The 14,750-nt window shown below is 38.4% G+C and overlaps 1 protein-coding gene across 1 annotated transcript in view; it reads right to left on the minus strand.

The window, feature by feature from the left end:
• The window catches only part of LOC145993305 (tRNA dimethylallyltransferase), a 302,681-nt gene that overhangs the window by 226,887 nt on the left and 61,044 nt on the right, over window positions 1-14,750 (minus strand). The window contains exon 3 of the mRNA XM_083129429.1: window positions 10,446-10,903. Within this exon, the coding sequence (XP_082985555.1) occupies window positions 10,446-10,903 (458 nt within the window). The remainder of the gene's footprint in view (window positions 1-10,445; window positions 10,904-14,750) is intronic.

Here is a 14,750-nt window from a genome sequence, read left to right on the forward strand (position 1 = left end):
TATTTCTGTCCAATTTACCAAGAAATTTGCTTTAAAATATTCAAGAATTACATCAGAATATTAAAATAGATGTTATATGACCACAACATTCAGTTCTTCACGCAAAATTGATCCAAAATAAATAGAAAGTTTGAATTTTGCCTGATTTCTAGGATAATTAGACTTCCCGAAAGTGTCGCGCGGCTTTTTTGCGAACCAGCGAAAGACCAAGATGGCGGGAAAAGTATCGGCTGGTATCGGTAAATGAATTCCAACCGATACTTTCCGATACCGATGACACTGGTCTAGCTAACGAAGATTGTCCAAGTCACTTCACTCTCGGAACCTGTGCAGTGTCTCTCCGATTGGGATCGAAGCAGAGTACCCAATAGTGATTGAATGAGGTTAGTTTACGTCGCTTTTCTGGTACTTTTGGCTAATTGCTACGATGGGGATAAATGGATAGAGGGACACAAACACATACGGACGACACAATTCCTCCGGAGGATTATCCTGGCTGCATGCCCAAGCGCCAGAGCCTCGTTAGCCTGCAAAATGCCGTCCAACATGTACAGTGGGATCCATGAATATTACCGTGCAAATTGTCCATGACCATGTTCGTGCAATTTATTTGGCCCAACAAGTGCTTCAAGAATTAAAAGAAAACTCAAAACAAGCTGTTGACAACTTCTGCATCAGCATACATAAAAATCAATCGCTTAAAAACACAGGATGCAAGAGGAAAATTGTCGTGGACAATTTGCACGGTAATACTTATGGATCCCACTGTACTACGTGGATGAGAGGTTGACAATTCGTTGTCTTCTTACACCCCTCGTTCATAGCATTGGCACGCGCGATGTAAGTGTGCTTCTGACAACCCTCTTTGCATTTCCACTTGTGTAGTACATATGGTCTTTCCACGCCTAAATAGCTAGTTACATATTTGGCATTTACAATCTAGTAGATTACGAAATCTGTTGATTCTCCATAACAACCAGACAAGAAAGGGGATCCTGAAGTGACATGTTAGCAGGGAAAAAAATATGGATGATCCATACAGGTTTGTTTTCGTTTTTACAGACTAGCCAATTGTGAATTTGCATCCCAAAGTTCTATGGGATATGCGCTGGTCTGGTTGGTAGGGCGTCTGACTGTCAAGCGGAAGAACAGAGTTCGAATCCCCGAGGAATGAAGTGGGGATTAATTCGCCAATGCCCCCACCCCATGCGCAAGCGGTTGTATTTTATCCAGCCTCTCAACAATAAGCTCCTGAGGGTCAAAAGCTGCCAGAGCATGGTGATGATCACATCACCTCCGAGATCGAGAATATGCCTACTTCTGTGTATCTGCTTGTGGAGTGGAGCAAGGAACAAATGAGAGAACTGCCATTACAGTTTTCCCATTGCGCTTCCTTACAAATCATTGCTTTTCATGTTCAACAGAGTTTAAACGACGCGATAAAAATCGAAAATCCTCGTAAAATGCGAAAAGTGCCATTGTCGGTAACAAGAACATGTTAGGCGAAAAATTAACGAAATTCAAGTATCTGCCCATTTCGTTCCTGTATTAGTTCAGTTAGACCTGTGATCTGGGCCACACAAAATCATAGGGAAAACAACTCTTGGGGGAGTTACTGAACAACGAATAGTAAGTAGGTCACGATAAGAATTCTTGTCTAGTATTAGGTGTTTACATCTTATGCCCGATAAGATTCCGTCAGATAGCTGCATATGTTACATTAAAATCAAGTGAACAATGTACGTTGTGAATGTTGTTTTTTTTTTTTAAAAAATGCAGTTTTTTCAGGATGTTACAAATTGCTAACGTTCAATGTAAAAAACCGACAGAAATATGAAACCTAATACAATGAAGCGAACGTTTCCAATTTTAAGAGCTAACAAATTTTACAGGCAGGAGTAAATTTGCGGGTTGTAACTGACGGCCTGCCATTTTAGTCTCATGATGAAAACTTACATCCCTTCCCGACACTACACCCTATTATCGTTGTGTACTGACTTGATTTTTACCAACAGGTGGTTTGTCTCCCCAATCCGAAGAATAATTAAATGCATTTAATATGCAACTTTTCTTCAATTGGTATGTACAGACGACGGCAAAGAAAATAGTACGCAAACTGTCCATCGCTAGTTTCATTCTTTTTTTATTTTGTTGTCCTCTGCTTATTTATATGTTATTTCAATTTGTGGGAAAGAGACTGAATGAACATGGTGATTGATCCGCCTACTATTACTTTTGCCGTTGGGTGTACTTAGATGTTCTACTTGTTTGGGTTATTGAACGTTTCAGTCCCTGGAATCGAACTCTGAGCGTATGGGTGTAGCAGGACAATGCACGATATTTTAGGTCTCATGTCTAATGCAAGGACTGAAACCAAAACAAATCCACAGCGGTGCCATGCCCTAGAAGCAGGGTTGTTGAAGGTCCAGGAACACATAAAATCCAATAGGTTCTATTGGGTTCCGCTGCAAGACCGAAACCTTTTTTTCTCGCACAATTTAAATTCGGTCCAAGTTGCGTATTGTCTCATTGAAAAAAAAATGTTCCTGGACGGTATTTACATGGTTCGGGAAAAAGTTTCTCGACCGTATTTGAATTCAGCCAGGAAAAAAAAAGCTTCTTGAACTGAATTGAAATACTTTACAGATAGAAAGATTCTTTACGATTCAGAACCGTTTAACGTTTGCGGATTTTCTCTCCTGCGATTCCTACACATCCAGGAACCCATACACTCTAATGGGCTACATTGAAATCCGTAACAGGACCGGAACACTTTTTCTCGCACAATTTAAATTCCGTCCCAGTTGGGTATTATTTGATTTCAATACGAGAACTTGGACCCTTTTTAAACTGATCCGGAAAAAAATTCCCGCCTGGACCGTATTTAAATTAAACCGGAAAAAAGTTTCTAGACCTAAGTGAAATACTTTTCAGATTTAAACATTCTTTACGATCCAGAACCGATTAACGCTTGTTGACTTTCTCTCCTGGTCCGGAATGGAATGTATTTACTTTTCCTGGACCCTGGGAATCTTAAACATCCAGGAACCCATACACTCTAATGGGTTACATTGAGTTCCGTAACAGGACCGGAACCCTTTCTTGCACAATTTAAATTCGATCCATGTTGCGTATTATTTAATTTCAATACGGAACTTCGACGCTATTCTAACTGATCCGGAAAAAAATTCTGCCTGGACCGTATTTAAATTCAACCGGAAAAGTTTCCTGGACCGTATTTACATTTTACCGGAAAAAGTTCCTGGACCGAATTGAAATAATTTAGATAGAAACATTATTTACGATCCAGAACCGATTAAAACTTGCTGATTTTCTCTCCTGGACCGGAATGGAATGTATTTACTTATCCTGGATATTTATCCCCAACCCTGGGATTCTGGAAGATCCAGGAACCGATCCACTCTAATGGGTTACATTGAGTTCCGTAACAGGACCGGAAACATTTTCTCGCACAATTTAAATTCGGTCCAAGTTGCGTATTATTTAATTTCAAAATGGAACTTGGATCCTATTTAAACAGACCCGGAAAAAAGATTCCTGGACGGTATTCAAAATGATCCGGAAAAAAGGTTCTTGGACCGTATTTACATTATACCGGAAAAGATGTTCCTGCACCAAATTGAAATACTTTACAGATAGAAAAATTCTTTACGTTCCAGAACCGATTAACGCTTGATTTTCTCTCCTGGACCGGAATGGAATGTATTTACTTTTCCTGGACATTTATCCCCCAACTCTGGGATTCTTAAACATCCACAAACCCATACACTCTAATGGGTTACATTAGGTTCCGTAACAGGACCGGAACCTTTTTTCTCGAACAAGTTAAATTCGGTCAAGTTGCGTATAGTTTCATTTCAATACGAAATTTCAGGCCCTATTTAAACTGATCCGGAAAAAAGATTCCTGGACGATATTTAAATTGATCCGGAAGAAAGTTTCCTGGGCAGTATTTATATTGATCCGGAAAGTTCCTGGAACGTATTTAAATTCATCCGGGGGAAAAAGGTTACTAGACGGTATTTAAATTAAACCGGAAAAAGATTCCTGGACCTAATAGAAATACTTTACAGACAGAATGGTTCATTAAGAATCAGAACCGATTTACGCTTGCTGATTTTCTCTACTGGACCGGAATTGGATGTATTTACATTTCCTGGACCTTTAACAACCCTGGATAAAATGAAAAAGAACAGAATGAGGAACCTTGTTATTCACTTCGACCACCCACCTCTTTTACCCAAGTACCAAGATAAAAATGATCACAAAATGGGGAAAGTTGGCCTTGAGACGATGCTGCGTGGTGTCAACATTTCAACCGTGCATGCTGCAAGATTTTGATCAGTGCGTCGCCCTGAGGCAGTGAAATGGTTTTGAAGTTTAATTACAAACTGGGGTGACTACGAGCAGGAAAGCATCCTTCAAATATGTTCGATTGCTGGAGCGTTAAGTCATGGTACCCGAGCTGTCAAATATGCAAGGAGACCAGGAGAAAGTTAGGAATTCACACTACACCTCGTGTTATTGCGAAAGATTTCCCGTTCCTGTATTGTTTATATTCGGAACCAATCGCGAAAATATTTCTTGCATTCCATTGTCCTGCTTGAACTCTTACAGGTTTGAACTTGCACAACTTCTGTGGCAAATTATAAAAGTGAAACCAAAATGCCTAATTCTCATTCGTATGTAAATCGGTCATGTTACTTGTGACTCGCAATGTTTGTGTGAAACTATGAAATATGTATTTGTATACATTTTTCTTACTGCTGCGATGTTGCCAACAGAAAAGTTACATCCTTAACACTAAACTGTTACGTCCAAAACATTTTAATTAGGAAATGGACAACTTATATTTGTACTGTCCATATTTTAAAACCTACATTGTTTTCAATTAATTTTCTGGCTGCCTGTATTTTTTTAAAAAACCACGTCGGTTATATGTACTTGTATTCTAGTTATTTTACGTCGCTTTTCTGTCACTTGTGGTTAATCGCAACGATGAGAATGAATGATAAATTGATCTGATGAAATTATGATCAAGATCACGCATGTACAAATCGGGATTCGAACCAGGGGACTTCGGTAGCCAGATCGAAAGTCGACTTAACGCGCTCAGACACAGAGGCGACATGTGTATTCTCATGTTTTCTAAGTTGCGTCGGCAACAGCAGAATTTTACCAATATATAAAGAATGACAACTTAAATCTCCAAAATAAACAAAGTTTACTTTTTTTAGTGAGATGACGACCTATAATAATGTCAGTTACCTGACACTTGTATCACTTAAAAAATAAATTTGGGCTTCAGCAATTTGCAAATATAATTTGTTATTGAGAGAATACACACAATGAATTCCACTGTATTAATATTATGTGTGTATGTATGTATATGTACATTTGGGAGCTGAGAAGACTGCGAGGCTGAGGAATGCGAAACTGACCTGCCTGTTGTCGCCGTGTGCAGCCAGCTCGTCTTCCTTTCAGGGTGGCAGAGGCATAAATAAAAAGGACATGGTACGAAAACGCATTGCAAATGAATGGAACATATTACATAGTAACAAGTGAAAGCAATACTAATAATGGAGTCAAACTTCACAAATCAAAGCCATCTGCTTCCAACGTGACTAAGAAAGTAAGGGTGTGTGCGTGCTTTTTGTGTATTTCCTAGCGTCTTGTTAATGCTTCTTTCCTGGACATGGATCAATTAATTTTAACTTATGCAGAGTAGTACATTTTCTCTCTCGTTTGTATTTACATTTTGGTATGTAGCATCGCTTTTCTGCAACTTTCGGATTATGGAACATGAAGTTGTAATGTCTCGGCTCCAGTGATTTATCCACCAACTACGCCCTAACACCAGACACAATTTTTATAAAAGGACAAATTTATGGTCATTTTGACTCTAAGTATACCTTTTCACACCCATAAACTCAAACTTACACCCCACAAATAAAAAATTCTGAATAAGTCTTTGCTCAACTCCCAAGCCGGCTTTCCCGCTTTTCGTTGCATGTTAATTCTATTGATAGTTAACCTTCAGCGACCCAGTTTACTAGATATAGTCTGCTCTATACATATACATTTACTTATACACACACGCCAGAACATTCATTCGATTTTTAAAACAATTTATTTCCAAAAACACGGAAGAAGTGTGAATTCCTATGCGGTTCCTGGTCTTTTGAGATGTCCCGTGGCTGACGTCATCCGTGGAGGTTCACGAATGGTTCCGAACTTTTCCGAACGCTAGACTGCACCTCACACTGTAAGTCCCGATTCCATTATCAGATTCTCACCCTTTCATACAGGGGCTTCTGCATGTCTGGCAACACTGAAAAATTGAACACCAAGTCAAAGCTCCCCTCCCCACACTTCCTCCCCGTTCACCCCGAACCTCACCCCGCACTCGCAGTCTTCTCAGCTCCCAACTGTACAGGGGTAGACAATACAAGGTGCCCCGTCACCATGACGCCGGAATTTTTAAAATTCAATTCTTAAAAAACTATTTGTTTTTCATATTTCAAGTTTGCTTATGGAAATTTGCATTACCTTTTTCTAAAATAAGGAGTAAGTTACAGTGTGTTTTCTGTATCACGTATATCATTAAATCAAAATAATAGACATGCTATTGTAATTTATTTCACTGTTGCCAGCTACATTTTTAAATCTGAGGCGATATGGCAGAGTCGGGCATATATTATGATGATGCATTATTATGAGCTTTATCTTAGTTGGATACATGGCTTTGTTAGACAACATGGTTGTCCCCCACCCCTAAAAAAAACTGGCTGCTGAATTAGTTTTAGTATTTTCTACCCCTATGTGGGGACATAACAATCACCATCAATTTAAAAAGTTTGTAAATATATCATTAACTATCCGTTCCATTTAATAACTCTACCTCTCCCCTTCAACCTGTTTCTGCTTCTATGTTTCTTCAGCATCTTTTCAACTTTTGGGAAATTATCTGAATGTTCCTTCATTATAGCTTCTTGGCACTAATGTTCCACGCATCTTGAAATTCTCATTTCGGATTCAGTGTCTTTGAGAACGAAGATAAAGATTTTCTTTTTTTTACATAATTCTTTTATCAGTTCACCTCCAGTAGGTCACGTATTTTATTTTCCTCTGCAACGTTTCATTCTGATACCATTCAAGGAAGTGAAACAATGTTTGCAGAGTAATCACTTTGAAGGTTCGGATACTAATTTACGGATTACTTAACATTGGAGAAGTGGATTGATAAGATGTGGAGAGTACGCAATAGATTACGAATGCTAAGTTAAAACAACGCCAAGATGTCGTTGGCACAGATAAAAAGTTATATAATAAAGCCGGAAGCAAGATACTTCACGCATTTGAATAGCTGTATAAATACCATCCTCAACAAACAAAAAAAAAAGTCTTATTTTTCAAAGTTCAAAACGTATAACCTCTTCCCTGGCAAAATTTTGAAGATGGCCATGAGGATTTTAAACTGAAAGTAATACAAATTACTACCATTTCGGAAAAAAAAAAATTGAGGTTCATTGAAACGCACATCACTATTTACAAGTTTCTAATAAACAAAAGGATAAATATGGGGAAATTAATGAACAAAAGGATTACTAAGGAAACAAAGTTTTGTCTCAAAAGTACTACATGCTTAAGAAAATTGTAAGAAGCCATGCTACGTGTTTGCATCTGTATTACTTGTCATTTAGCGTCGCATTTTCTGCTACTTTTTGGATAATCGGAACGATGAGGATGGGTGGTGATTAGATTAAATTCATGAAGGAACAACAAATAACAATCATGCCCAGGCCAGGATTCAATCTCGGGAACTTCGATGGTGTCCAAAAGCCGGCGATTGAGTTTTTGCAGGTCACTATTACTTTATTACATTATACTTTACTGTACTGCATGCTTATTGGAGAGAAAACCTCGCCCTTAACACATACACACAGATATTGCGCCAAGAAGCTCAATAGACCATCCATAACACCCGAAATAAACAGCTTCTAAAGCCATACTTCACCAGACTAGCATTGGTTCAAGGAGGACCCGAAAAGATAGCAATTAAAATATTCAATAGCCTACCAAATGATATAAAAGCCATAAATATGACAAGGTTCAAAAACAAGAAAGAAAAAAACTTTTAAATCAGAAATATTATAGTGTTAGTGAATACATAAATTGTAAATTGAAAGGCTCGGGTGTAAAACATGGTAAGGGACATTTTGGTAATTTTTGAGTTACAAAGTAAAATGTGCCATCCTTCAATTTTCGAGTGAAATTGCCATGTCATACAATTTGCATTGGACTTAGAAATTCGTAAACACAACACGAAAACAATTTATCTACATGTATAGCTACTAATAAACTTTTTTTTCCTAAATGAACTCAGAAATTACCAAAATGTCACCATGTTTTACACCTGAGCACTTCAATTATAGAAATTTTGTAATTATATTTTTGGTCTGAACTGTACTGAACCCTCCAAATACCAATGCATATGGTTTATGTAGAGTAATAAAATTCAAATATGAGCATTACTGTTTCTATTTCGAAAATAAGAAAATTAGACAATTTCTGAGTAAAATACTACTGAATAAAATAAAGGAAAACATTTGTTGGGAAACATGTTCCTGAATATATTGCATTTACTCTTCTGTATCCATGAAAAACCACTCATGGACATACACTGAAAGGATTTCTATTAAAAGAGCACCCTGATGATCGAGAACAACAGATTGGGATTGCCTGTCCTGGACAATGCAAGTATAAAGTACTTTGATCCAAGATTGAGAGAACAACGTGGGTGCACCCTCTTCCCATGCTGAAAGTTGTAGGTTGTGTCCCTGGAGATTATGTTAATTGAACGTTTATATTAGCTTTGGATGTTCCATGTTAGTTTGAACTTACTGGTTGGTAAACTACGGCGGTCATTGCGTTTACTCCGATATTAGGATTTAGTGTTAATTTAAGACATCTCGACAGATTGAACGATGAACGTCATTTGTTGAAGGGTTCATTAATTTTAAATTCTATAATTGTGTCAGCATCTGTGGCTATTTGAATCTTCCACATTGGTAAGAAAATATATTTGTTAAGAAAAAGGTAACTTACAAGAGCATAATATAGGGTAGAATATAGCTATTGTTTAATATAATACTGGTGTAAGTACTGGGACAAAGAATCTTACGTCCTTCTTTTGCAGAAAATCCAGATTGACTGTAGTTGTCGGGATAACATTCTACAAATCTAGAGAACTACCTCCCTATCAAATGTTAGTGCACTTGAAGTGCGAGATAAAGACTCTTCAACCAGGTAGCATTTATTATGGAAGTTATCAGGATTCTGTATCACCAACAGAAGACTCCTGGCCTTCCAGGAAAAAGAAACTTCTCTGCCTGCTCTAATGCAAATAAACTCTGGCGCCAAGAGTGTGACGAGACAAGATAACTCACGAAAAAGTAGGTTACCACCTGAGATAGATAAGAACTATTATCACCGATTTCAAAGCAACCAATAAACTTAAGAAAATCACCTTTCCGGAAACATGACTTGAACGAAATATTTTCTCTACTTTGAACTTGAAAAGCATTTATCTCTCAAGGAGAGATTGTTATATCTTTAAGTTGCATATCGAAAATAAGAACAGAAGCAGAACGGAAAGATAACTGTCATCCGAGATGAGTAGAATGTTGTTCTTGGTTTCTTAAATTATACTAACAATCGCCTGTCTATGTATTTAAAAAGCATAGTCTTCGTCAGAAAACTGCAGTGTTCCAATTGTATGAATTTGTTCTTTTAACCTCTATGAACCAATCAGGAAAACTCAAAATTGGTCCGTTCCATGTAATAATCTTGGATTTTACAGCGAAACATCACATGATTCGATTGAAAGTTCAGAATAAATCTCTCATCCGATTAGGCGCTCGGTAACATGAATTTCAAACTGGAATTTCAGGTCCCCCTATTTCAGTATGTTAGAAACTTGGTCTCAAAGAGAACAATATCGAATCTACAAACAAGGAATGAGGAAAAAAAAGTACATAATTTACTGCCAGTCCATTTTAGACGCAATGGATAATCCAAATATCCGGATAGAACAGATTTGGTGAAGGATTTGTAGAAAATCTGTACAGTGACATAAGAAAATAAGGAATACAAGAATGTGGATAGTCCATAAAACGGAAACTATAAAACTGTCCGGATAATACGCGCATTCGGACATTTCGGATAATCCGAATATTAGAATATCTGATATTTGAAATCCGGACAAAAAATTATCCGGGTCTGGCCATCCCTAATTACGACACATAACTACACTGGTGGCGCTTTTAATGCCACCGCAAAACGGTAAAATTGGACTTACTAGCTTTTCCCCCTGTACTCTTCAATTACAAACTACACGTCAAGATGTCAAATCTTCCACTAACCTTATGATCTTTCTCCGGTTATTCGGATGAAGTCTCCTGGCCATTTCTGGATCTACCTCGGAGAGTCTCCTGTGCAATTCCGCACTGGAGACGTCATTCACGTTGTCCTGCGTGATGGTGTAACTTCTCGCACAACTGATTTCCTCGGTGTTAACAGCACCACTACTATTTTCACTAATACCATCTCCTTGGAGCACTTCACCAACCACCTCGGAGCGTGTTTTTTTCGCGCTTTCCTCGTTTTCATGATCGGATTCATTTTTTCTCTTCTTGGCACTTGCACTATCACCGTCTTCGGTCTCGCTCCTTTCGTTACGATCCTTGCACTTATCTCTCTCGTAGAGTAGGAAGTCTGAATTAACCTCGTCTACGAGAACCTTCCATAACAGGCTCTCTATGTAGTAGTTCGTTCCACCAACCACCACGGGCAAGATTTGTCGCGACAACATGTCCTGTATCTATGAGAAAAGTTAAGGTAAATAACTTCCATATGCATCAAAAGTGTTTACAAGTGGAAAATATCAGAGGGGAAATTTCACGCACCGCACAATACGACCTTATTTACTTAATATAATTGGTTTTCAATGGTACAATAAGCATATGGACAATTTTGTTTGATATAACAAAACAACATAAACAAATCCAAACACCCGTACCAGCACTGCTTCAATTAATGTTATTGTTACTGGAGAGAGATCAACTTACGAAACCTATTTTTTCAATCAGAAATCAGTTCGAACATAAGCAATTACAGCCAGGCCCATACCTAGAATTTTATTTCGGGGGGGCTCATCCCTTATCAGTAGCCGCCATATAAAGGTAAAAAAGTGGGGGCGCAGATGCCCTGAAGATGAATTTCTCCTGCTAAAGAAGTTAATTAATTACCAATATACACTTACAGAGACGAATCCTTGTCCATGTACGAAGTGTGGTATCCGAAAAAACTTCCATTCTATTCTAGTAATTCAAAGAATCCGGACACCCTTCATCCCGCTCTAGAAGATAAAAAAATTGCAATCAGAGAAGGGGATACAGCATCTAGAGGATGAAACTTTAACCCTCTCCTCCCGCTTACAACTTGCAATACCATCCTGCAAGTACAGTCACGGACACTTCTGGGTTGCAATGATCCGACTGAAAGTCAATGGGGATGGTACAGTCAACGGCAAAGATAATAGTAGGCAAATTGTCCATTTATTCATTACTCTTTATTCCACATCCTGAGATGTTTTAAAGAATTTACTTCTGTTGATACAAAGCAGATGTTGTCCTCTGCCTATTCAAGTAAGTATCTTCAATTCATGATCATCACATTGTGGAAAAGGGACTGAATGAAAATGGTGGTGGACAATTTGGCTGTATAATCCAGAAGTGTCCGTGAATGTATATAGAATTACACAGAAAGTCCGATGTCGCGCTTTTTTTCCTAATCATCATGTATTTCTAGTGTGGGGATTTTCATTACACAGAATATGACATAACAAGATTACAAATTTTTTTTCAAAAAATAGAAAAGAAGGTCAGTTACGAAAAAATAACTTGTGGTCAGCTGTTTTCTTTTGGTATAAGAAACTAATGGTTCTTCCAAATAACCTGACATTTAACCCTGCATACGTCAGAGCTTCGATATGCTGTGATATTACACAGTTCTCTTGACATGACCTTCGATAAGACAGTCTTAGAATCGGCCCTTGAGGAAGTCGCTATCAGTCAACATCCCACTGTCCCACATAAAGTCTACAATGTAACAAATGTTATTTGCATAATTATGTTCCCTCTCGTCTCGTTCCCAGCCACAAATCGTTATGTCCTGTAATATAACTCAGAATTGTGTTGTATCTTTTCTTGTAAAAACAGTGCTCTAAAGTTAAGATGGGGTGAGACGCCATTCCTCAAGACAGAAAAGTTTATTCAAGGTCATCCGTAAAGATGCTCCATTCTCGCCATGTTTAAAACTATCTGAAAAACGGCCCCATCAAAAATGTCTTTGCATTTTTGGTAGCGTGGCGCTTCTGCCCTTTTGGTGCGACGGTGAAGATAATTACTTGAGTGGACCACTCGCCAAGAATATAATTAATGGATGAAACAAGGCAGATTTCAAGGCTTGCTTTCCTTTTTTCTGCCTTTGCCTATCTATATTCCAAGTTCTAAACAAATAAGTTGTGGAATTATCCTCTCCATACTATTACCCAGCTTCTGATATCGACCATTTCCGTTTAATTTCCAATCTTTATATATGTTATGCGAACCAGGTAGCTATTGAGCAAGCCAAGGGACAGCGGTTATGGAAACAAGTAGCTCATATCAGGAAAGTGAGCATGGATGAGGCTAGAGAATGGGAGACATAACACACTTAAAAGTAACGAAGGAAGATACAAACCTATACTATAAGCCGGAACACTTACTCTTATGATGAGAAGCTAGGCAGCATAAACTGGGAAAGACTACTCCAAACCATTGGAGGACAAATAAATATCGAAACACTGTGGGAAAATGGGACTGTTCTTGGAAAAAGTCAGGGAGAAAAAGGTGCAGTGCAGAACCGAAGAAAAGAAGAGGACGGAATGGAAAATTAAGTGATGCAAGACAGAACAAACTAGAACTGCTATAGACCTACATGGAATGGGTGGGAATGTGCATATTACACTGAAAGGGGGAAAATACAAAGTGACGTACTACTGTGTGAAGCCGATGGCTCGCACATTATTGTTTTATTTCACTTCGCTTTTCTGCCAAATTTAGCTAAATGCGAAAATGAGGATGAGTGACGAAGAACATCCACGCCCAGGCCGAGATTTGAACCCAGGACCCCTGGCGTTGTAACGCTCTGTGCTGACCACTCCGTCACGGAGGTCGGCTCGCGCGTGAAAATAAGAATTATATCTTTTTAAAAAGCACTAAAAATGTGTGTCTTTTGGCGCCACCTATTGCAAATTACGGAAAATTCGTGACATAATGGGGGAAGGGGTAAGGTATGCATAGATAACAGGAAAGAGTTCTTATTTATTCAATGTAGGCACACCTCCAGCTTCACAGAGATAAGGAATTAGAATTACATTCACGGTTATGTATTCCTTTCTATCCTCGTTTATCTATTACTTTGTTGATTTGTTTGTGCCTTTCGAAAATACACTCAATGAATGTCTCAATTGTGCGGCAACTTTGTGACACGTCGACTTAACTGCTCTCTTATCTCCACTCCTATAAAGAGAGTCTATTCAAAGAATATGTCGTTGTCAAGGCGCCTGCTTTATCTTAAATTGGATGAATAAAGTCTCGACATTTGTCTTGGTTAAATAACAGCGCAGGTTTAGATAAGGACAAAATGAGCATTCCTCAAGGGGGAAATGTCATTAGATATCATAATAATTAGGAAAAATATTGTTTACCATTCACCTTGGTAACAGGGGCACCACAGTCTAGTAAATTCCTGCTGCCAGCCTTCTCGGCCTTGGGTGAGCTAATGAGTTGAACGGTAGACTCACGTTCTCACCAGCGAAGGTTCCTTGTTCGATTGATTGATTGATTTTACTTCGCTTTTCTGCCACTTGTGGCTAATCGGAAAGATGAAGAATGGTGAAAAGATGAAAGGTCAATCACAAACATGAAAGGACAGCACACAAGTCCCACAGAGAAGTATGATTGTAGGTCCGGGCGCCAGAGCCTCCTTAGCCTGCAGGGTGTTCTATGTGAGAGTGGCGTTGACATTTGGGTGTCTTCCGAAAGAATTAGTTCGAGTGCGAGTTCTTTAATTAATTTCGCATTCTTGTTCTACATAGCTTTCTATCTCTTTTAAGTTGTGATAAAAGATGAGTATGTATCTCACACAGCGTGTGAGATACATATTATTAAGTTATGCGTGTGTGACGTTACTACTACGCCTCCCCTATGGCGTGTTGCCTTGTAATCAAGTTGTCTCGGTGGTTCGGATCACACTTTGAACTATAGCTTCAGTCCCGATTAGCGTATCTGTGCATAACAGTGGACTTGCAAGAAAAACGCAAACGAAATAAATTTTAATGTTAAAGTGTGTTTCTTCCTCTTTAAATGCTTATTTGATCGAGTAGACATTATTATTGCTCAGGGAAGCACGAATAAAATATGGGCTCACTTGTGTTTATCCTTCGAAAAGAACGGACATTTTGAAATAGCCCTTGTAATCTCTTCAATGTTTCCTGAGGTGTTAAGGCTTTTCCCGAATAACGGTGTTTGGTGTCACTGGGTGCGTAAAAAAGTTTAAATGCGAATTGTAATATTGCTAGTCAAAGCTGAATAGTACAGGGTGATTTTTTTAAAACTCATGGT

The sequence above is a fragment of the Lepisma saccharinum genome, chromosome 1 (assembly GCF_977018435.1).
Source record: "Lepisma saccharinum chromosome 1, izLepSacc3.1, whole genome shotgun sequence".
In the NCBI taxonomy this organism is placed as follows: domain Eukaryota; kingdom Metazoa; phylum Arthropoda; class Insecta; order Zygentoma; family Lepismatidae; genus Lepisma; species Lepisma saccharinum.